General features: G+C 37.4%; 1 protein-coding gene across 7 annotated transcripts in view; it reads right to left on the minus strand.

The window, feature by feature from the left end:
- Positions 1 to 1,271: 1,271 nt before the first annotated feature.
- Positions 1,272 to 25,224, minus strand: part of LOC138327353 (glycine receptor subunit alphaZ1-like) — a 129,521-nt gene continuing 105,568 nt past the window's right edge. For all 7 annotated transcript variants that reach the window (XM_069273381.1, XM_069273386.1, XM_069273385.1 and 4 more), the window contains 5 exons: positions 8,681 to 8,907; positions 4,988 to 5,070; positions 3,366 to 3,497; positions 2,624 to 3,006; positions 1,272 to 2,328 (listed from right to left, as the gene is read on the minus strand). In XM_069273381.1, the coding sequence (XP_069129482.1) occupies positions 2,122 to 2,328; positions 2,624 to 3,006; positions 3,366 to 3,497; positions 4,988 to 5,070; positions 8,681 to 8,907 (1,032 nt within the window). In that variant the 3' untranslated portion in view covers positions 1,272 to 2,121. The remainder of the gene's footprint in view (positions 2,329 to 2,623; positions 3,007 to 3,365; positions 3,498 to 4,987; positions 5,071 to 8,680; positions 8,908 to 25,224) is intronic.

Genomic DNA, 25,224 nt, shown 5'->3' on the forward strand with positions numbered 1-25,224 from the left:
TAATTCAATCCATATGTGTGTATATATATATGTATGAATAAATGCAGAATAAACTCATATTTGTATTTTGAAATATGAACTGGAGAGGACTTGAATAGGCTAACCTGATGTCTGTTCCTTTTGATGTATTTAATGTCAATACAATATTGTTGAAATTGAAATTGGTCTTGGCTACAGTGTACCTAGATCAGTATAGAAACAGTGTTGATACTTAGACTGGGCTGCAGTGTACATATAGTACCTACATCAGTATAGAAACAGCTTTGGCCTCTAGAATGCGCTACAGTGTATCTAGATCGGTATAGGAAAAGTGTTGATCTTCAGACTGGGACACAGTGTATCTAGATCAGTATATATAGAAACAGTGTTGATCTTCAGACTGGGACACAGTGTATCTAGATCAGTATATATAGAAACAGTGTTGATCTTCAGACTGGGACACAGTGTATCTAGATCAGTATATATAGAAACAGTGTTGATCTTCAGACTGGGACACAGTGTATCTAGATCAGTATATATAGAAACAGTGTTGATCTTCAGACTGGGACACAGTGTATCTAGATCAGTTTAGAAACGGTGTTGATGCGTAGACTGGGTTGCAGTATATCTAGATCAGTATAGAAACAATGTAAATATTTGGACTTAGCTACAGTGTACATGTACCTATATATCAGTATAGAAATATGTTGATCTTTAGAATGGGCTACAGTATACCTAGATCAGTATAAAAACAGTGTTGATACTTTGGGCTGGGCTAAACTGTACCTAGATCAGTATAGAAACAGTGTTGATACTTGGAATTGGCTTCAGTGTACCTAGATCAGTTTAGAAACAGTTTGAATACTTGGAATTGGCAACAGTGTACCTAGATCAGTATAGAAACAGTATTGATACATGAAATTGGCTACAGTGTACCTAGATAAGTATAGAAGCAGTGTTGATACATAGAATAGGCTACAGTGTACCTAGATCAGTATAGAAACAGTATTGATATATGAAATTGGCTACAGTGTACCTAGATAAGTATAGAAGCAGTGTTGATACATAGAATAGGCTACAGTGTACCCAGATCAGTATAGAAGCAGTGTTGATACATAGAATAGGCTACAGTGTACCTAGATCAGTATAGAAGCAGTGTTGATACATAGAATAGGCTACAGTGTACCTAGATAAGTATAGAAACAGTGTTGATATTTTCATCCATCCTGACTTGACAATCGCTGGCCTGGAAAGGTCATACGGTCAATCGCAACGATAACGACTAAAAGAGATAAAATAGGTAAGAAAATTTATTGTAGAAAATGAAGGCATTACATATTAATTCAGTCTTTAATGATAAACCGTTAGTGAGCATGTTTAACCTATCGGGTACAGATTGTATAAGTGATTAGTTGAAATAGAAAGATAATTGCATGTATCAATTTATGAGAAAAATCGATTTAAAACACATATGGTTAATGAAAATTGATGTGATATGTTACAAATGTAAGAGTCCGTTATATATTATTACTCATTATACATATAATTCATATCTAATAAAATGACCTGTTGCTTAACTTTCATGACATCTTCAAACATTATGTGGACCTTTCAACCACACACACAACCTCTCACACTTCCTACGTGATTTAGCGACCAAACAGTCTACTTCAGTGACATTAAACTAAATTTAATACAGTATCACTTTTTAAAATATCTAACAAAATGTTGTAGTAAGTGATCCTTTTGCACTGAATCATCGTTCGCCATAGATATTGTTTTTCCTCGGTTGCGAAAGTGGTGAGATTTGCATCAATGCCAAATATATCATGTAGCTTGAACCAACGTATATTGTGAAAAAATGTCATTTACAAACAGTAAACAATTACGAAAATAAATCACCGAAAAAAAAGAGAAAAAAATATTTTTCCGTAGAACCATGATAGAAGTTTGAATTGCAAAATCGAATTGCAACGACAAAATTGTTAGGATTTAAAGTATATTGAATTTCGAAATGAAGTCGCCTCGAAACAACGTTGATTGACATTTCCATGATCATGATGATTAAGTGGTAGTCTAAATCGAGTCTGCTGTTACATGGCAGGAGTAAACTAGTTGGTTAGGAAAACTAGTACAAAAAGTTCAACCTTCGACGATAATCTCGGCATCTGCATCTTTAACCTCCTGAGGCTGCCAGAATATATACACCGTCCAAAAGCATAGATTAAATATTCCAAATATGAGAGGAAATATTATCCTTGATAGTTTATCAACGTTCCTGGCACGTTCTCGTCGTTGGGCATCTTTGAAGAACCTTCCAGTTCTCTGTGGAGGCGCTGTCGCCTCCTCCTGAAAATTAAAAGGATCTAATAAGTATGTTTATAGAAGTAAGGCTACCAACAAATAGACAGGGGAATTTGCACACTTACTTTGTAATCTGAATCCTTAACGATATTTTATCCAAGAAATTAAAGCTGTAACTTTAAAGCAGAAAAGAAAAACATATTCTGGGTTGACCTAAATGTGCTAGGTAACTTCTTGTTAAAATTTTAACTTGGAGAAAGTGTCTTTTTGAAAACATTTCTTAAGATGAAACGCTCGAATTGGGATTTATACCGTGTTGGAGAATAAATCTATTTATTACCGCTTTTCCGTTTTCCTCATCTGCCGAAGGACCCTTGTTTTTGATTGTCTGTCTCCTTCTTTGTTCCACCCTGGCGAGCACATTGACATAAGCGAACTCAATCAGTGCGGCAAACACAAAGATAAGGCACATAGACATCCACACATCAATGGCTTTTACATACGAGACACGTGGTAACGTGGCGCGTGCACCGGAACTCTGTGTCGTCATAGTGAGCACCGTTAGTAGTCCTAGAGAAATTCTAGCCGGCACGGCCTCTATGTTGAGCCAGAAAGAGACCCAGGAGAGAAAAACAATGAGAATGCTCGGGATGAAGACTTGGATCATGTAGTAGCCATAATTTCTTGATAATTTCATCGACATCGTGATACAGGTGTAATTCACTGAAACATCAGATGGAAAAGCGCCAAAATAAAACACATTTCGTGTAGAATTTGAAAAATGTATTCCCAATACAGAAAAAAAGAAACATTGTGTTTATGTCATTACCAAATAAAAATTTGGCATGTGAAAGTAAATTATAATACAAAACAAAAAACTCACTTTTGTTGTAATAAACGAGAAATATGGACTAGCAGCGGCCTATTGAATGACAACTCAAAGGCTAGATTTCTTAATCGCTGCAGCTATTACAGACCCTCCGATATCCTAACATTGCCTCAACAGCAGCTTGAAATAAGATGAATGAAGTACGGTACTTTTAAACAACTTTATATGTTATAGAAATTTTTGGAGAGGTTACCTCCCGCATATGTGACGTCACATATATGGTCTGTAATATCTCCCATTTCAAACTGTGGAAGTGAAAGTTTTGGCGACTTTTCCACAGGTATATCATTCCAGCGTAGCAACAAAGTCTCAACACTGTAACCATCTGCAACAAGAGACGAAACTTAGGCAATATATCAATACAATGCAAGACCATGAATTAAACATACAAGGAATGAAATTATTTTCCTTGCACTTTTGGCATTAAATCTGTTAGACATAATCTATCATTCTGCTATCATTGCCGAGAATTGTTCATGGCATTGGATGCTTTGACGTTTGATGACAAAAGCTACATTGTAGTCTGTATTGTATTGGTGATAGTTGAATAATTCATTTGTGTGTTTCTATCGCGACATCATCGACATCTTAAAGGGACAATTCAGGCTAAAAGAACATTAAAATTTGTACATATGTCGGGAAAAACCCAGTTCTAATGGAAATTAGATCAGTCGGTTTTACTGTGATATGCCAAAAAAGCCCATGGTGGCGAAATGCGTGTGGAGTGTTCAAACTCGCTCGCTGTCCGCCATTACACATTGTGGTCGAACATCTTGTATGCTAAACCCCGTCCCTTGCTCGAAGAGTAATGCTACTTTTGTCTAGAAGTGCTCAAATCGCTCTGACAGTAATGTGTTTACCTTATTAGGTGAATTGACTCGTCTAAAAAAAATCATTTATCACCTCCTCAGTGGTTATGCAGTTCATTTGTTTAACGTGCGTGACGTTGGCTCGGGTATAGATGCAGCGTACATATTGACGTGGACTTTGTCAATATTTCATGTTATATGTTTCATAAGAAATGTAGAACAGTACATTTATGCCATATTTTGCTTCTTGGTTATGTAAAAAAAATTAGCCTGAGTGAATTTTCCCTTTAATTACATTTTTATCATATTCATAGACTACTATTTTAGCGCAGTCAACGTTTAGCGCAAATGCGAAAAAGTGTACACATGATTTTTAAGAGCGGATATAAATCAGCGGAGTTCAGTTGTTTAATACCGGAAATACCCCTTGTACATGAATTAGCGCTTCGCAGATAGCACGAAAAGCGCTAAAATGAAACAACCGCTAAAATCAGTACATTTAAAAAAAATCAGTAACGTTGAGACATGTTTATAGATAACAGCCCGCATTTATGAATTTTAGAATCTCATTCACGATAGACCTATATACACATGGTGTTCCAAAAGGGTTAGGACAGCATGCCCTACTGTTAAATACCAATCTCCACAATAGTAATTTAATACACCTATCAATCGAAATACATCAACTTCATAAAAACTACTTTTACTCTCATGTTCTTTTCATATTTACACAGAGCTGTATTTCAAAATTCTTTTTTTTATAACAACATTTGAAACAAAATAAAGCTTTACACCATTGTTTGCTAACTCGTCGTACAAAGCAAAAACATTGTAACTTGTCGGGACCCGATGTTACCCGGACCAGCATATATGTAACTATATAACCAGAGTATACAGATTCTAATTACTGTAAATAAAGAATGAAAACGATGTAGAATCAGGCTGGAATACACGGTTAAGACAAGTTATACCAAAGTCATAAGACTTAATATGATGAAATACTCACAGCTCTCCAGTCTTAAGGAACACCTCTGTTCATCAAGGGGGTACTTATGCAGATGCATATTACAGGCAAATCGTCCAGACACCCTACATAACAAGTATAAATGTACACGTATTATACCATGAAAAAAAACCAATATATCATAGGCAAATCGTCAACACATCCCACATAACAAGTATAAATGTACACGTATTATACCCTGAATAAAAACAATATATCTTAGGCAAATCGTCCACACATCCCACATAACAAGTATAAATGTACACGTATTATACCCTGAATAAAAACAATATATCATAGGCAAATCGTCCACACATCCCACATAACAAGTATAAATGTACACGTTCTATACTCTGAATAAAAACAATATATCATAGGCAAATCGTCCACACATCCCACAAAACAATAATAAATGTACACGTACTATACTCTGAATAAAAACAATATATCATAGGCAAATCGTCCACACATCCCACACAACAAGTATAAATGTACACGTATTATACCCTGAATAAAAACAATATATCATAGACAAATCGTCCACACATCCCACATAACAAGTATAAATGTACACGTTCTATACTCTGAATAAAAACAATATATCATAGGCAAATCGTCCACACATCCCACAAAACAATAATAAATGTACACGTACTATACTCTGAATAAAAACAATATATCATAGGCAAATCGTCCACACATCCCACAAAACAATAATAAATGTACACGTACTATACTCTGAATAAAAACAATATATCATAGGCAAATCGTCCACACATCCCACACAACAAGTATAAATGTACACGTTCTATACTCTGATTAAAAACAATATATCATAGGCAAATTGTCCACAAACAAAAGAAAGTGCAGACGGCAAAATAACTTTACGCTCGATAACGAAATATTAGATATCGTAGACTGCTTTACATATCTCGGAATTACTTTTAAATTTAACGGAAATTTTGTGGCGGCTAGACAGAAGCATTTTCAATTTTTAAAATAATACGAAATCAGGCAATACCAGTAGATCTACAACTAAAGCTATTTGGCCCATCAGTTGAACCGATATTGTTGTATGGGTCAGAAATCTGGGGTTATGAAGATTTAAAGCTTTTAGAACAAACCCATCTTAGATTTTGCAAACGAATTTTAAATGTTAGTGCTACCACGGCTGGGTATATCTTGATTAATGGTGAATTGGGAAGATATCTTGTTATGTATGATACTAAATACATGTAGATAAGGGAGATAACTCCTATAGCTATATTATCAATACATCCTATAAAGTTCATATTATTAATTTAGGTTATAGAACTTTCTAGAATATTATCATGTGTAAACATACATGTGTGTAAACATGTTGATTATAAGTAGGGATTTAGAATGATCTATTTCTAGAAAGTTCTGTGTGTTTATTTGTTTACTGTTTTTAGTTAGATATTTCTTGAAGTAGAAGGTTCTCAAATATTCTTGAATTAGGGTTTAGCTATATATACTCCAGCTGCCCAAGGCTAATCAGAACTGTAATGAGACCTGTAATAAGACATATCAAGAATTGTACAACGCCATATTAGATTCTATTGGGAGAGCTATTGTGACTTATCTGTGGATTGTTACAACGCATTGAGTGGATTTATTCATATTGCCTGAAACTTTACAAATCATCTGTGGACATTAATTTTCCTCGTGAATTTGTGAACATTAATTCGGAAACTGGAAGATCAAGGATTATACCAGGACATTCGCATATAGATAAGTAACATGTTAAATTCTCGTATTACTCTTGTTCCACCAGCAGTTACTTTAGATATTGTAAACCATCTCTGTATAATATTGTATATAATTAAATTGTGTTTTGAATTTAGCTGCTGGTTTCTGATTTCTGTTATTCTTGGCCGTAATAATCTGTTATAAATAAAAGTAAAGCTGAGAATGTTAAATTTTTGGAACAACTTTTTGTTAAATAAAGATAAATTAAGTAATATTTTATATTGACGAATGGATAGTTTAAGTCGCAATGGACAAATATACGGTTTAAATGGTTAGATCATGTTAAACAGGTTTTTAATGATACAAGATTGACGCATATACAATGTGTTTAATAGTGAAATACCTATGAATGCCCATTTTTATATGCATGAAGTTGCACAACGTCTACGTGACGCTTTTATACAAAAATGGTTCCCAAACATAGAATCCTCGTCCAAAGGTCGGTTTTATTCAATATTTAAAAACATAATTTATTTTCGAAAGTTATTAAACAAAGTTATCGGAACAAAACAGAATTACTATTATAAAATTTCGTACCACAAATGTAAAGTTCCCTATTGAAACTGGGCGATGGCTCGGTATCCCAAAGGAGAATAGAATATGTAATTTATGTCATGTTGATATCGGAGATGAATTTCACTATCTTTTCAAATGTCAAAAACGGGAAATTAAAACTATTAGTGAAAAATATTTTGCTCAGTACTACATCAAATATCATACTTAAAAAAAATAGAGCGTCTATTGAATGTTTGCTGTATTCAAGTTGTGAACAAACTTGCTATGTTCTTAAGAAAGGTAATAATATTACTTTAAATTAAGTGCTATACTAATAGAATCTGTTACCTGTAAGTGAACGAGATCGGGTTATCTCAGTCGAGGGCTAAGATTTTGTAACATAATCCCAACCGAGGCGTTAGCCGAGGTTGGGATGTTACAAAATCTTAGCCCGAGACTGAGATAACCCGATCTCGATCACTTAAAGGTAATAGATTTTTTTCTCGCGCCTCTAAGATATAACAAAACCCATCTATATACGCGTTCCGAATGTAAAACTATCCCGTCATGGGCCTCCTGGTTCAAAGCCGATTAACCATTACATCTGCGCTTCGATTTCAGTCATTCCGTATAAAACTATAGTTCGGTTATTACATACTGTTTCATAATTAAAAACAACAACCAAACGATGCATGGTAAATCACTGAATGCACATATTTCTCATAATATTGACTATCTGACGCTTATGACGTCACCGGTTCAAGAGTTTGACGTCACATGCGCGGACTGTTACATGAATGGCGTAAAATTCCGCCAAAATTCGCGTAAAGGTACCAGACAGATCGGACGAGATAGAAAAATCTAACACCGGGTATCATGTGAGATTTCCCTGTCCGAGGTGCGAGAAAATTATGACTTTCTGTATTTCTATACCTTGTACATGTGGATTTTGTATCTAACTTGTCATGTATATTATGTTTATGTATATCATTATGTCCTCATGTAACACATTTTCATGTGTCTGAGAGTAACAATTAAATCTTGAAATTTTGAATCATTACATGTGTCATACTAATTACCGGAATGATATTACGGATATTGTAGATCGACAAACAGCGACAAGACTCAAAATTAACTACGCAAAGTAGCTTAGAATGATATTGCTTGAGAAAACCAAAATTCATACAATAAAATGTCAAAAATGGCGATACGATTTGATTTTTGTTATTTCTCATACAATTATGATTTGTCATTAAGAAGATTTAAAATAAAATTGATGTTAGCGCATGTTTTCTGAGACCGATATTACCAGAGATTTAAATCTCTGATATTACATTTTGAACTATCAGGGTAACGTCCCTTCGTTTCAATCCGAGATGTGGTGAAACGAAGGGACGTAAATCTGAGAGGACGGATTGTAAACTGTTCTACCTCATACTGTAGAAGACATCGCCGTCAGGGTAGATATGCATGAGTTTATTGGGCACTGTAACCACGTGGAATGACGCTTTCTTCTCATTAACGATGTAGAGGTCGGGAACCCAGATATCGCCAATCATCTTCGTGTCCAGTTCAAGGTGTTTCAGACCTCCAAAGGCGGTGTATTTTAACCTCTCATCATTCCATCGCTGTCGTATAAACATACTCATACCAAAGTCCTAAACGAAAACAAGGACAAAAAAACTATTGATTAAAATACTCACGCCAGAATGCTAATATACAGATGACATCAAACGTAGAATTGAACCCATTAAGACAATAATACTTAATTTAACAAACGTAAACCTAAAACAAGAGATCAGTCTTGTTAACATCTTTAAAGACACTTGTTTATGCTATAGTCACATAACAATATAATCAGGTTAATCCTATAAATATTGTGAAAGAGGGAATCGTTTTAAATATATAATTATTGTGTCGTAGCTTCAGACGCTGTTACAAACGACCACGTCATTGGTTTTTTTCACAATATTAGATGATAACATAATTTTAAGTCAATGACATTTTTCAATACACAATATTGAATTATATCAACAAACAACATAAAGTTTATTAAAAATATTAATTCCATTACAACATCGAAAAAAAATGTATCTAATTTACGAAATACAATGACATTAATGACTCGGGATTTCGTATAATCATTTATAATCAGTGCAGATTGTATAGTTTTTTTTTGCTAGTTCGTCAGTCAACAGGCATCTTCTTCCTTTAATTTTGGGGCCGCGGTGGCCGAGTGGTTAAGATGTCTCGACATATAACCACAAGCCCTCCACCTCTGGGAAGCGGGTTCGAATCCCATGTGGGGCAGTTGCCAGGTACTGACCGTTGGCCGGTGGTTTTTCTCCGGGTACTCCGGCTTTCCTCCATCAACAAACCTGGCACGTCCTTACATGACCCTGGCTGTTAATAGGACGTAAAAATAAACAAACCAAACCAAAATCTTCCTTTAAATTTAGTAAGATATAGAACATGAGATATGAAGAGCGTCCGTCTACTCTAGAGTGTTGTTACTTTTCGCCAGAAATCCTGTATTACCATGGGGATTTAATATTACAGATCCGATAATACGGCGTGTTCGAGTATTGTTGTTAAAATTTGATGTGTTTGTAACAGAAGATATATATATACCTGTGTATTCACAGGGAAAGAATACACGGTACGACTGTTAAGGGAATCAAGGTGGAGAAAGGTTTACAAACTTCATGAGTCTCACAGCTTGAGAACCAAGGTGATAGAGGTGATGGTCTACCACCTAAATATGCTGCCGTCGCTATACACAGACTACTGAGCATTTCTATATAGTTCACGTGTAAACTTGTCAACTGTGTTGGCATACCAAAATATATCACTGCCCTACGTATTTCTTATTTACCCATACATGACAGGGTTATTCGACACAATTATCTAGGACATCATTAATTTTGACAGTTTGGGTTTTATTAGTTTTACGTCCTATTAACAGCCATGGTCATGTAAGGAAGTGCCAAATTTATTTGTGAAGGAAAGTCTGAGTACCCGGAGAAAAAATCCCGTACGGAGGTCAGTGCCTGGCAACTGCCCCACATTCGAACTCGCTACCTAGATGTGGAGGGCATGTGGTTATATATCGAGACATCTCAACCACTCGGCCACCGGAGGGCTGAAGTTGGTTGCGAGTTCCTAGTTCCTAGTTCCGTTTAATAAACGGAACTAGGAACCAGACCCGAGTTCCGTTTAACTTAAACGGAACTAGGAACCAGACCCGAGTTCAGTTTAACTTAAACGGAACTAGGAACCAGTCCCGAGTTCCGTTTAAGCTTATACGGAACTAGGAACCAGACCCGAGTTCCGTTTAACAAACATACTGGCCAACGAGCGGAGTTCCGTTTATTAGGATTCCTATCTCTAACTGCATGTTCAATTACCTATTATATACAGGAATCGAACTTAGAGCTTCCATGAATAATACAGAACAGAATTAATATCTATAACACAGATTTCCTTAAACGGATCTGATACCTAGACCTCAGTTCCGTTTAACTTAAACGGAACTAGGAACCAGACCCGAGTTCCGTTTAAGCTTATACGGAACTAGGAACCAGACCCGAGTTCCGTTTAACAAACATACTGGCCAACGAGCGGAGTTCCGTTTATTAGGATTCCTATCTCTAACTGCATGTTCAATTACATATCATATACGGGAATCGAACTTAAAGCTTACATTCATAATACAGAACAGAATTAATATCTATAACACAGATTTCCTTAAACGGATCTGATACCTAGACCTCAGTTCCGTTTAACTTAAACGGAACTAGGAACCAGACCCGAGTTCCGTTTAACAAACATACTGGCCAACGAGCCGAGTTCCGTTTATTAGGATTCCTATCTCTAACTGCATGTTCAATTACCTATTATATACAGGAATCGAACTTAGAGCTTCCATGAATAATACAGCACAGAATTAATCTCATTAACACAAATTTCCTTAAACGGATCTGACACCTAGACTCCAGTTCCGTTTAACATAAACGGAACTAGGAACCAGACCCGAGTTCCGTTTAAGCTTATACGGAACTAGGAACCAGACCTGAGTTCCGTTTAACAAAAATACTGGTCAACGAGCCGAGTACCGTTTATTAGGATTTCTACCTCTAATTGCATGTTCAATTACATATCATATACAGGAATCGAACTTAGAGCTTCCATGAATAATACAGCACAGAATTAATCTCATTAACACAAATTCCCTTAAAAGGATCTGACACCTAGACTCCAGTTCCGGAACTAGGAACCAGACCCGAGTTCCGTTTAAGCTTATACGGAACTAGGAACCAGACCTGAGTTCCGTTTAACAAAAGTACTGGTCAACGAGCCGAGTACCGTTTGTTCAATTACATATCATATACGGGAATCGAACTTAAAGCTTACATTCATAATACAGAACAGAATTAATATCTATAACACAGATTTCCTTAAACGGATCTGATACCTAGACCTCAGTTCCGTTTAACTTAAACGGAACTAGGAACCAGACCCGAGTTCCGTTTAACTTAAACGGAACTAGGAACCAGACCCGAGTTCCGTTTAACAAAAATACTGGTCAACGAGCCGAGTTCCGTTTATTAGGATTTCTACCTCTAATTGCATGTTCAATTACATATTATATATAGGAATCGAACTCTGAGCTTTCAGCAACGATACAACACAGAATTAATCTCTATAACACAGATTTCCTTAAACGGATTTGATACCTAGACCTCAGTTCCGTTTAACTTAAACGGAACTAGGAACCAGACCCGAGTTCCGTTTAACTTAAACGGAACTAGGAACCAGACCCGAGTTCAGTTTAACTTAAACGGAACTAGGAACCAGTCCCGAGTTCCGTTTAAGCTTATACGGAACTAGGAACCAGACCCGAGTTCCGTTTAACAAACATACTGGCCAACGAGCGGAGTTCCGTTTATTAGGATTCCTATCTCTAACTGCATGTTCAATTACCTATTATATACAGGAATCGAACTTAGAGCTTCCATGAATAATACAGAACAGAATTAATATCTATAACACAGATTTCCTTAAACGGATCTGATACCTAGACCTCAGTTCCGTTTAACTTAAACGGAACTAGGAACCAGACCCGAGTTCCGTTTAAGCTTATACGGAACTAGGAACCAGACCCGAGTTCCGTTTAACAAACATACTGGCCAACGAGCGGAGTTCCGTTTATTAGGATTCCTATCTCTAACTGCATGTTCAATTACATATCATATACGGGAATCGAACTTAAAGCTTACATTCATAATACAGAACAGAATTAATATCTATAACACAGATTTCCTTAAACGGATCTGATACCTAGACCTCAGTTCCGTTTAACTTAAACGGAACTAGGAACCAGACCCGAGTTCCGTTTAAGCTTATACGGAACTAGGAACCAGACCCGAGTTCCGTTTAACAAACATACTGGCCAACGAGCGGAGTTCCGTTTATTAGGATTCCTATCTCTAACTGCATGTTCAATTACATATCATATACGGGAATCGAACTTAAAGCTTACATTCATAATACAGAACAGAATTAATATCTATAACACAGATTTCCTTAAACGGATCTGATACCTAGACCTCAGTTCCGTTTAACTTAAACGGAACTAGGAACCAGACCCGAGTTCCGTTTAACAAACATACTGGCCAACGAGCCGAGTTCCGTTTATTAGGATTCCTATCTCTAACTGCATGTTCAATTACCTATTATATACAGGAATCGAACTTAGAGCTTCCATGAATAATACAGCACAGAATTAATCTCATTAACACAAATTTCCTTAAACGGATCTGACACCTAGACTCCAGTTCCGTTTAACTTAAACGGAACTAGGAACCAGACCCGAGTTCCGTTTAAGCTTATACGGAACTAGGAACCAGACCTGAGTTCCGTTTAACAAAAATACTGGTCAACGAGCCGAGTACCGTTTATTAGGATTTCTACCTCTAATTGCATGTTCAATTACATATCATATACAGGAATCGAACTTAGAGCTTCCATGAATAATACAGCACAGAATTAATCTCATTAACACAAATTCCCTTAAACGGATCTGACACCTAGACTCCAGTTCCGTTTAACATAAACGGAACTAGGAACCAGACCCGAGTTCCGTTTAAGCTTATACGGAACTAGGAACCAGACCTGAGTTCCGTTTAACAAAAATACTGGTCAACGAGCCGAGTTCCGTTTATTAGGATCTACCTCTAATTGCATGTTCAATTACATATCATATACGGGAATCGAACTTAAAGCTTACATTCATAATACAGAACAGAATTAATATCTATAACACAGATTTCCTTAAACGGATCTGATACCTAGACCTCAGTTCCGTTTAACTTAAACGGAACTAGGAACCAGACCCGAGTTCCGTTTAACTTAAACGGAACTAGGAACCAGACCCGAGTTCCGTTTAACAAAAATACTGGTCAACGAGCCGAGTTCCGTTTATTAGGATTTCTACCTCTAATTGCATGTTCAATTACATATTATATATAGGAATCGAACTCTGAGCTTTCAGCAACGATACAACACAGAATTAATCTCTATAACACAGATTTCCTTAAACGGATCTGATACCTAGACCTCAGTTCCGTTTAACTTAAACGGAACTAGGAACCAGACCCGAGTTCCGTTTAACTTAAACGGAACTAGGAACCAGACCCGAGTTCCGTTTAACAAAAATACTGGTCAACGAGCCGAGTTCCGTTTATTAGGATTTCTACCTCTAATTGCATGTTCAATTACATATTATATATAGGAATCGAACTCTGAGCTTTCAGCAACGATACAACACAGAATTAATCTCTATAACACAGATTTCCTTAAACGGATCTGATACCTAGACTCCAGTTCCGTTTAACTAGGAACCAGACCCGAGTTCCGTTTAACTTAAACGGAACTAGGAACCAGACCCGAGTTCCGTTTAACTTAAACGGAACTAGGAACCAGACCCGAGTTCCGTTTAACAAACATACTGGCCAACGAGCGGAGTTCCGTTTATTAGGATTTCTACCTCTTATAAGATAATAAATTACATATGTTATAAAGGAATTTAGCTCTGAGCTTCAGGAATGATACAACAGAGAATTAATCTCTATAACACAGATTTCCTTAAACAGATCTGACACCTAGACCTCAGTTCCGTTTAACTTAAACGGAACTAGGAACCAGACCCGAGTTCCGTTTAACTTAAAAGGAACTAGGAAATAGACCCGAGTTCCGTTTAACACAAATATATTGGTCAATGAGCCGAGTTCCGTTTAATAGGATTTTTACCTCTTATAAGATATTAAATTACATATGTTATAAAGGAATCTAGCTCTGAGCTTTCAGGAATGATACAACAAACAATTAATCTCTATAACACAGATTTCCTTAAACAGATCTGACACCTAGACCCCAGTTCCGTTTTGCTTAAATGGAACTAGGAACCAGACCTTAGTTCCACTTAACACAAATACTGGTCAACCAGCCGGGTTCCATTTATTAGAATTTCTACCTCTAATAAGATGTTTAATTACCATTGTAATACAGGAATCGAACTTAAAGCTTCCATGAATAATACAACACAGAATCAATATATTTAATACAGAATTTCATCAGCGGGTTTGACACCTAGACCCCGGTTCCGTTTAACTTAAACGGAACTAGGATCCAGACCCGGGTTCTTTTTAAGCTCAAACAGAACTAGGAACCATATTCGACTTCCGTTTATTTGATCGAATCTAGGAACCAGACCCGAGGTCAGTTTAGAGCTGACGCTCGAAACCTGTTCTGTTCTGTTTAATAGTATACGGATCTAGGAACAAGATCCTAGTTCTGTTTAAGCCGATGTTGGCCTATACATTGCCTTTAAAGACTTTAATGAATATCCTGATGCTTAATAGGGCCCCGTATCGCAATACGGGTGCCTTATAGTAATCAGGTTGTCGATCTATCTGTCCGTCCGTCTGTACGTCCGTCCGTCCGCCTGTCCTTTTTTAGTTGTTTTTTTTTTTTGTTACCAAGAAGTCTTAAATTGCAGATGTAGGTTACCTTAGTGCCCCTGTTCTGCATATTACATTTTAGGGCCAATCGACATGATGGCCGATAGAGAAACAACTTTGATTTTGGAAGTTGAAGATGTTTATCTCTATTTCTCAGAAAGCACCAAAGGGATCTGTCTGAAATTTCAGAGGTTGGTTTCCACTAGGTTCCTAGTTGCGTATAATGCATTTTTGAACCGATCTATCAACAAGATAGCCCCAAATGGGCCATACAACTCAATGAAACAAAATCAACAAGATGGCCAAGAGGCAGCCATCTTGGATTTTAATATTTATAGTTTAAAAAGCAGAGAAAATATTCCTCTTTCGTCAGACATACATCATTCTTTCGTAGGCGCCAAGGATCCTCTAAGATCTCTTGTACTATACTGTCATCGAACATTTCGAAATCAGAGCTTCAATTGTACATTTCATTGTCAAGATATTACTCTTCCTAATCGCAAAGCACCTTGAGCGGTTCCTTTTTTGAAGTGTCAGTGTTCTAGCATTTTACAGTAATCGTCTTCGGAACCTTTAGGAACATATATTCACAGTAAAACTCAATATAGCGTAGAAACGGAGTCGACAAACCATGTCCGAGTTCCGTTTAAGATCATACGAATCTAGGGATTAGACCCGAGTTCCTTATAGCCCAACACATTCAAATTCCATATTCAGTTCACGTGCTTTTACTGACCAATGCGTTGAGTTTGTTTATTATGATTCCCACGTGTAATAAGATGTTTACTAGATATTTTCATTGGACAATTTGACGGGTGTTTATCTAACAAGGAAAAGTGGTCAATGACATTCATATCTTAACTTGAGTTATGAAGAAGAATTTTTCATCATCTCGCACGCTTAGGTTAGCACTGTTGCACCTCAGTTTTGGTCAAAGGTTCAAGCCCCTGGTTATGCAATACATGATAGACTGCCGTCCTCTTTGCCAGCGAAGCTTGAGTGTTGTACTCGGGAAACTTGGTCAGGGAACCAGGTAGTGTTCGGCTCCAAGGAGCACCACAAGATGGAGAGGCTGTTGCGTCTCTCCATCCAGAATGTCATATATAAAATTGAATACTTCTGCCCTGAACAGGACATTGAGATCATTGGCTTCTTTGAAGGTGCCATTGCTCGTCAATGTCTTGTTGGCTAGGAGTTTTTCTCTGTTTTGAAAACATAGAAAAAAATTCAGAGGTTGGAGGCCATTACCTCACAGAGGTCAGCACCACCAAAGAAGAAGGCTAGAAATTCTGCTCCCACTGTTATATGCGACCGAAGTCAAAGCCTTATTTCAAGAGTAACATTGGGAAGGGTAGGAAGAGTACAAACCCTCATTGGGACAAGACGAAAAGTTCCTGATTCGTTTCTCCGTCCTTGATCGTTCCATACGAAAGGTCTGTTCTTGAGAATTCAGCCAGTCTGAGATTCAAGTCCTCCTCTCGTAAATTAGGGTTTGGGTTAGGCAATAATTCTCCATCTGTGGAGGTCTCGATATTCCTCGTTTTCATCTTCCTGTAGGAGATCGTCAGTCCACCTTCTTTCTAGAGTCAATGGAAGAATATCACACAGGACTCTTGAGCCTTTTCTGTAGTGAAGGAGCGGTTTGGCATTCCATACTTGCGGCATCCACACTTTGTGTCAAAGTATGTATTTTTCCCTCCTTTGGGGGATCCGGAGAAGGCAGTTTCCATCCGGGAGGAAGTAAGGACCATGCTTTTAAAGGGCGTGGTCGAGGGGTGCCTATTATGGACTACACACTCGGCTTCTATTCCAGAATATTTCTGATCCGCAAGAGGTTGGGAGCTTGGTGTCCCATCAACTGCTGTTGGTTGTAGGGTGATTTCTGCACTCTAGGGAAGATATGTTCACAACTATGTCGAAGAATTGCTAATGATACATCTAGTTCGGGAATCTGTGGATCGGAACACCCGATCCACAGGGTCTCTGCAGACTTTTTAGAGGATTCTGCATTCCAATGCGGTTTGAATGGCTACGGACAACTCTACAGTGGTCGCTTATCTGGAGAGACAGGGACATCAGCTTACCACCTTTGTGCCCTCGCTGTCCGTATTTCCGTATTATTCCTATCTATAAGGAAATGCAGTTAACAATTTTAGTCAAGCATTTTCCAGGAAGGGCAAATGTTCTGGCGGAAATCTCCAGGCAGCGCCAGCTGGTTATGACAGAACGGCATCTATATCCCTCGACCTTTTTGCCTCTTTTCTCAATAGTCAGTTGTCAACCTTTGTGTCTCCGTGCCAAACCAAATGGCTTGGGCCGTGGACGCAGAGTTCTACAGAAGTTTCCGGGGTATTATTGCTCCCTCTTTCCGATAGCGCCACTGTTGCCGCGACAACCCTGGTTTTCGGAGCTCTTGTCGTTTCTGGTGGCTCGTCCTCTGGTTCTCCCACCAAAAGCAAATGTCTTTCGTTAGAATCGGCCCCAGACGTTACCTTCACGCTTGGACATGATTTCAGGAGTCCTAGCTCAGACAGGCTTTTCTTCGGATATGTCAGCTCGCATCGCCCGATCAATTAGGTCTTTCTCCTCTGCCGTCTACCAGTCACGCTGGAAGATCTTCTTTGATTGGTGTATCGTCAGGAGGATTGATCCGGTCATGGCCTCTGCCCAGCTGATTGCGAGTTTCATTCTCCTTGTTGTTTAGGGAGCGCAATAATGTACTATTGCAGGCTATCGCACAGCTATTGCCAGTGTATTTACTTTCCGTGGTAGACCAGAGGTATGATCTTCATTTCTTTGTCTGTCTTGATTCGGGGGTTCAATCTGGACAGGCCTAACGTCAGCTCCACAGTGGAACCTAGAACTCGTGTTAAAGTCACAAATGGGGGCTTCGGCTTCTAATGTGCCTTTAGGATCGGTCTCCATAAAGTTTTTAACTTTAAAGACTGTCTTCCTGCTTGCTGTTGCCTCAGGCCACAGGAGAAGTGATATTCATGCATTGTCTTTTCGCTCTTCGCGTATTTCTAGCGACTTCTTTGGGCTCTCCGCAATAGGTCCTTGTACCAGGACATGATGTCTTCTGCCGTTTGGCGTGGTCAGTCTACTTTCACCTCCGGTCTCTGTCCTTCCACTCTGATGGACTGTTTTCCTTGGGCCCAGTTGTGATGATTCAGTCTGTGACTGTTCTTCCTCAGTAGACATTATATACATATATGGTCTTTTAACATTATGCGAGCAGGTTTCACAATGGTGCACCTCTTTCCACGGGGAGGTATATTCGTTTTTTCCTTTGTTCATTCAACCCTGTTTTATATTCTCTGCCTGGGGCCTGTCCCCTACATTTGCCATTTGACTGGGCTGCCTGGCTTCGGACTCTCCATTACGGTAAGACAAATTTGCGTACTAAAGTTATGGTAGCGTATTACTGAAAAGAAATTGAGGTTTTTCAATGTAAAACCAATTTACATGATGTAAAACTAACAATAACTTTATGGGGTTCCACCCTTCTGTCCTCATTCCCTTTCCTCCTCAGTCATTTGTCCTCGTGGCTACATAGAGGTTTTTAGAAAGGGACACCATTCTATATACTCTCGTCGAGTACGAAATAAAGTACGGTAGGGAGACGGGATTCTCAAATATAATGTTTTCAGGGCTATAAAAATTGGTGTATGTAGTGTATTTGAATTCTAAAGTTATGGTAAGTATTATATCATGAAAAGTGGCTTAACATTGAAAAAACTCTAATTTCCTTATAAAAGACTTCTTCTCTAAAACTTAGCACGATATATAACAAAAAATATTGCAAAGGTAGTATCTGTATGGGGTATGGGATGAGGATACAAAATTATACAAAGGGTGTGGCTTATCCCCTTGGGCCTGAGGGGCGGGGCCAAAAGGGGTCAATTTGTTTATTTCCATATAAACGACTTTTTCTCTGAAATTAAGTATGGGATAGTACTCATATTGCGATGGTAGCATCCTTAGTGGGAATTCAAAATTGTAAAAATACTGGGACTGACTCTCTACCGTACGGCGGCGTATTAGGGCCACTGCAAAATTTGATTTATCTTGTACATACAAGTTATAATCTTGTACGTACAAGTTAATATCTTGTACGTACAACTTAGTATCTTGTACGTACAAGTTACTATCTTGTACGTACATGTACAACTTAGTATCTTGTACGTACAAGTTAATATCTTGTACGTACAAGTTACTATCTTGTACGTACAACTTAGTATCTTGTACGTACTACAAGTTACTATCTTGTACGTACAACCTAGTATCTTGTACGTACAACTTAGTATCTTGTACGTACAACTTAGTATCTTGTACGTACAAGATAGTATCTTGTACGTACAAGTTAATATCTTGTACGTTCACGTTAGTATCTTGTACGTACAAGTTATTATCTTGTACGTACAAGATCGTATAATCTTGAAACTCTCGGTATTAAAGAATGTGACTGGTTTACTGTCACAATCGCATCGCATGAAGCTATACGTATATTACGTACCCTTTGTTTAAGCCAAATGGAAAAAAATGAATACCTTGCGACATTTTGTGGAGTTGTGATGCTTTGATAAGTTTCCGAACATATACAGGGTGTCCCAAAAAACATGTCCCGACTTTGACGGATAATAAATTTTGCAATACTAAACTTTTTTTGAAAATTCAAAATGATTTGGAAAGCAGGAGTATCCAAATTTAACTTAATTGGGTACAAATTTACAGATTACATCGCCATTATGTGTGATGACGTCATAATAGAAATGATGATATCATCGATTATGTCATATTTTGATGACTTTCTAGCACCATGAAGATTCATGCTGAAGTTATTAAAATCTACAATGCGGTCGGAAAATCCCATACTTACATTAATGGCAATTTGATGAAAATATCACCCAGGTATGCTGTCCAACTCCAGGAAGCAGATTTACAGAATTGTGAGGTGGTGAGGAATTTCTGGGTCAAATTCATCTTGTCATCGAAAAGAAGGGCGGACACCTCGTGCCCATTCTTTAACTGAAAGTTATTGATTTTCTGAACAAAACGCAAAATTAGCGAAATATGACTTTCTCTCGATTTTCAATATAAGTCTTCACAAAAAGATATTTGTCCGGATTGTTATATATCGTTGTACAGAGCAGATTACTACCTTTCTAATGGTAAATAGATCAAATTCCTCTGTCTACCAAAACCATTTTTATAAAGCGTCAAACTCGGGACATGTTTTTTGGGACACCCTGTACATGTAAATGTTTATAACGGAGTAATAAATATGATCATCATTTGGATAATAATAGATGTGTGTATATATGTCTAATAAACACAAAAAAAAAACATATGAAATAATTTGTTTTGCTTTTGTTGTCTGTGCAATCAGTGCAATCAGTAACTCGTTCGAATTAGGGCATAATGCTTAGGATTTTTTTTGGAGGCAGTTAATTATTTTCAATACTAATATTCTGATGTAAAATAAATGCTCCAACATTTCCAATAATGGCACCAGTGTGAAGTATGTAACTTTAATTACTGAGGAAAATTACGAATTTGTTTTCTCCTCTTTTTAATAGATAAAACTTATCATTTATCGGAGATGTATCATATACATTTTATCACTAAATATATCTTATCTATAAAACAAGCGACTATACAGTTTCCTCGAAAGGAACTATACAGTGTCAGTTTCAAAATAATGCAAGTGACTATACAGTTTCAACTCATAATCCGGCAATTTCAAATTATGATTGTGAAAAAGATATTGTCCTCATTAATATATATTTATATTTTGAATATTGTCAAATAAGTTAATAAACCTGTGATCGTGCTTGAAGCAATGAAAAGTAGACAGACTATCTTTAATTACGAAAAATATCAGGCAGAGGACTCAATTCTGCGGTGATGAACAGCAGTTCAACTCAACTTGTATGTACAAGTACTAAGTTATACGTACAAGATACTATCTTGTACGTATACTAACTTGTACGTACAAGATACTATCTTGTAAGTACAAGATACTAAGTTGTACGTACAAGATACTAAGTTGTACGTACAAGAAAATAACTTGTACGTACAAGATAAATTAAATTATATAGTGGCCCTAATACGCCGCCGTACTACCGCTATTGAATAGCACTCATAATCATATAATATTGAAAGCATCATTATATGATGGAGATTTAAAATTAAGCAAATCGTGGAGCCTGTTTTACTATTTCCAATTGTTTTTGTGACAATTACTTCATAAAACAGGTGATTCTTTGTGATCTATTTTGTTGACTCATGGAAGGATATTCTTAACCAAGATCAATACAATATACATGTATGTTTCAAAGGCAGTTTTGGTTTATGCTTGAAGTTCGATAAAATGCACATCAATTTAACAGAATATTAAAATATCAGAAAAATATAAATTTGAAATACTCTTTCACATAACAATAAAAAAAAAATAAATGGAGAAACATAATCTGGAAATCTGAATATTTCGAGAAAACATTGTTAGATTTAAATTTTAAAAATAAAATCCTTTTACCATGGGGATTAGATAAAGATATCTGTAAAAATCGTATGTACTGGGCTTAAACGGTCTATTGCCTAGAATTTCCATTTAATTTCAACGGAATTCCGGTCTCATTCATAAACGCCGCACGTCGCGCTATCGCATAACTTAACTCGGTCCTTTGGACCAGTTGAGCTAAAATGAGTAAATGCTATGGCAAGCCAATATAAAATTTATTGAAGGAGCAAGGTCCATCCAGAATTTAATCGCATTATATAAGATATCTTATATTATTATATTCGATATCGGGCCCTTCGGGTCAGGTGAGCTTTACAAATGTCTATGCAAGCGATGGGTTATACGGAACTCGGGTCTGGTTCCTAGTTCCGTATAAGCTTAAACGGAACTCGGGTCTGGTTCCTAGTTCCGTTTAAGTTAAACGGAACTGGAGTCTAGGTGTCAGATCCGTTTAAGGGAATTTGTGTTAATGAGATTAATTCTGTGCTGTATTATTCATGGAAGCTCTAAGTTCTATTCCTGTATATAATAGGTAATTGAACATGCAGTTAGAGATAGGAATCCTAATAAACGGAACTCCGCTCGTTGGCCAGTATGTTTGTTAAACGGAACTCGGGTCTGGTTCCTAGTTCCGTATAAGCTTAAACGGAACTCGGGTCTGGTTCCTAGTTCCGTTTAAGTTAAACGGAACTGAGGTCTAGGTATCAGATCCGTTTAAGGAAATCTGTGTTATAGATATTAATTCTGTTCTGTATTATGAATGTAAGCTTTAAGTTCGATTCCCGTATATGATATGTAATTGAACATGCAATTAGAGGTAGAAATCCTAATAAACGGAACTCGGCTCGTTGACCAGTATTTTTGTTAAACGGAACTCGGGTCTGGTTCCTAGTTCCGTATAAGCTTAAACGGAACTCGGGTCTGGTTCCTAGTTCCGTTTAAGTTAAACGGAACTGGAGTCTAGGTGTCAGATCCGTTTAAGGGAATTGTGTTATAGAGATTAATTCTGTGCTGTATTATTCATGGAAGCTCTAAGTTCGATTCCTGTATATAATAGGTAATTGAACATGCAATTAGAGGTAGAAATCCTAATAAACGGAACTCGGCTCGTTGACCAGTATTTTTGTTAAACGGAACTCGGGTCTGGTTCCTAGTTCCGTTTAAGTTAAACGGAACTCGGGTCTGGTTCCTAGTTCCGTTTAAGTTAAACGGAACTGAGGTCTAGGTATCAGATCCGTTTAAGGAAATCTGTGTTATAGAGATTAATTCTGTTTGTATCGTTGCTGAAAGCTCAGAGTTCGATTCCTATATATCATATGTAATTGAACATGCAATTAGAGGTAGAAATCCTAATAAACGGAACTCGGCTCGTTGACCAGTATTTTTGTTAAACGGAACTCGGGTCTGGTTCCTAGTTCCGTTTAAGTTAAACGGAACTCGGGTCTGGTTCCTAGTTCCGTTTAAGTTAAACGGAACTGAGGTCTAGGTATCAGATCCGTTTAAGGAAATCTGTGTTATAGAGATTAATTATGTGTTGTATCGTTGCTGAAAGCTCAGAGTTCGATTCCTATATATCATATGTAATTGAACATGCAATTAGAGGTAGAAATCCTAATAAACGGAACTCGGCTCGTTGACCAGTATTTTTGTTAAACGGAACTCGGGTCTGGTTCCTAGTTCCGTTTAAGTTAAACGGAACTCGGGTCTGGTTCCTAGTTCCGTTTAAGTTAAACGGAACTGAGGTCTAGGTATCAGATCCGTTTAAGGAAATCTGTGTTATAGAGATTAATTATGTGTTGTATCGTTGCTGAAAGCTCAGAGTTCGATTCCTATATATAATATGTAATTGAACATGCAATTAGAGGTAGAAATCCTAATAAACGGAACTCGGCTCGTTGACCAGTATTTTTGTTAAACGGAACTCGGGTCTGGTTCCTAGTTCCGTTTAAGTTAAACGGAACTCGGGTCTGGTTCCTAGTTCCGTTTAAGTTAAACGGAACTGAGGTCTAGGTATCAGATCCGTTTAAGGAAATCTGTGTTATAGAGATTAATTATGTGTTGTATCGTTGCTGAAAGCTCAGAGTTCGATTCCTATATATCATATGTAATTGAACATGCAATTAGAGGTAGAAATCCTAATAAACGGAACTCGGCTCGTTGACCAGTATTTTTGTTAAACGGAACTCGGGTCTGGTTCCTAGTTCCGTTTAAGTTAAACGGAACTCGGGTCTGGTTCCTAGTTCCGTTTAAGTTAAACGGAACTGAGGTCTAGGTATCAGATCCGTTTAAGGAAATCTGTGTTATAGAGATTAATTGTGTGTTGTATCGTTGCTGAAAGCTCAGAGTTCGATTCCTATATATCATATGTAATTGAACATGCAATTAGAGGTAGAAATCCTAATAAACGGAACTCGGCTCGTTGACCAGTATTTTTGTTAAACGGAACTCGGGTCTGGTTCCTAGTTCCGTTTAAGTTAAACGGAACTCGGGTCTGGTTCCTAGTTCCGTTTAAGTTAAACGGAACTGAGGTCTAGGTATCAGATCCGTTTAAGAAAATCTGTGTTATAGAGATAAATTATATAAGTTGTATCGTTCCTGAAGCTCAGAGCTAGATTCCTTTATAACATATGTAATTAAATATCTTATAAGAGATAGGAATCCTAATAAACGGAAGTCTGCTCGTTGGCCAGTATGTTTGTTAAACGGAACTCGGGTCTGGTTCCTAGTTCCGTATAAGCTTAAACGGAACTCGGGTCTGGTTCCTAGTTCCGTTTAAGTTAAACGGAACTGAGGTCTAGGTATCAGATCCGTTTAAGGAAATCTGTGTTACAGAGATTAATTATGTGTTGTATCGTTGCTGAAAGCTCAGAGTTGGATTCCTATATATCATATGTAATTGAACATGCAATTAGAGGTAGAAATCCTAATAAACGGAACTCGGCTCGTTGACCAGTATTTTTGTTAAACGGAACTCGGGTCTGGTTCCTAGTTCCGTTTAAGTTAAACGGAACTCGGGTCTGGTTCCTAGTTCCGTTTAAGTTAAACGGAACTGAGGTCTAGGTATCAGATCCGTTTAAGAAAATCTGTGTTATAGAGATAAATTATATAAGTTGTATCGTTCCTGAAGCTCAGAGCTAGATTCCTTTATAACATATGTAATTAAATATCTTATAAGAGATAGGAATCCTAATAAACGGAAGTCTGCTCGTTGGCCAGTATGTTTGTTAAACGGAACTCGGGTCTGGTTCCTAGTTCCGTATAAGCTTAAACGGAACTCGGGTCTGGTTCCTAGTTCCGTTTAAGTTAAACGGAACTCGGGTCTGGTTCCTAGTTCCGTTTAAGTTAAACGGAACTCGGGTCTGGTTCCTAGTTCCGTTTAAGTTAAACGGAACTCGGGTCTGGTTCCTAGTTCCGTTTATTAAACGGAACTA

This window comes from Argopecten irradians, chromosome 7 (genome assembly GCF_041381155.1).
Source record: "Argopecten irradians isolate NY chromosome 7, Ai_NY, whole genome shotgun sequence".
Classification (NCBI taxonomy): Eukaryota; Metazoa; Mollusca; class Bivalvia; order Pectinida; family Pectinidae; genus Argopecten; species Argopecten irradians.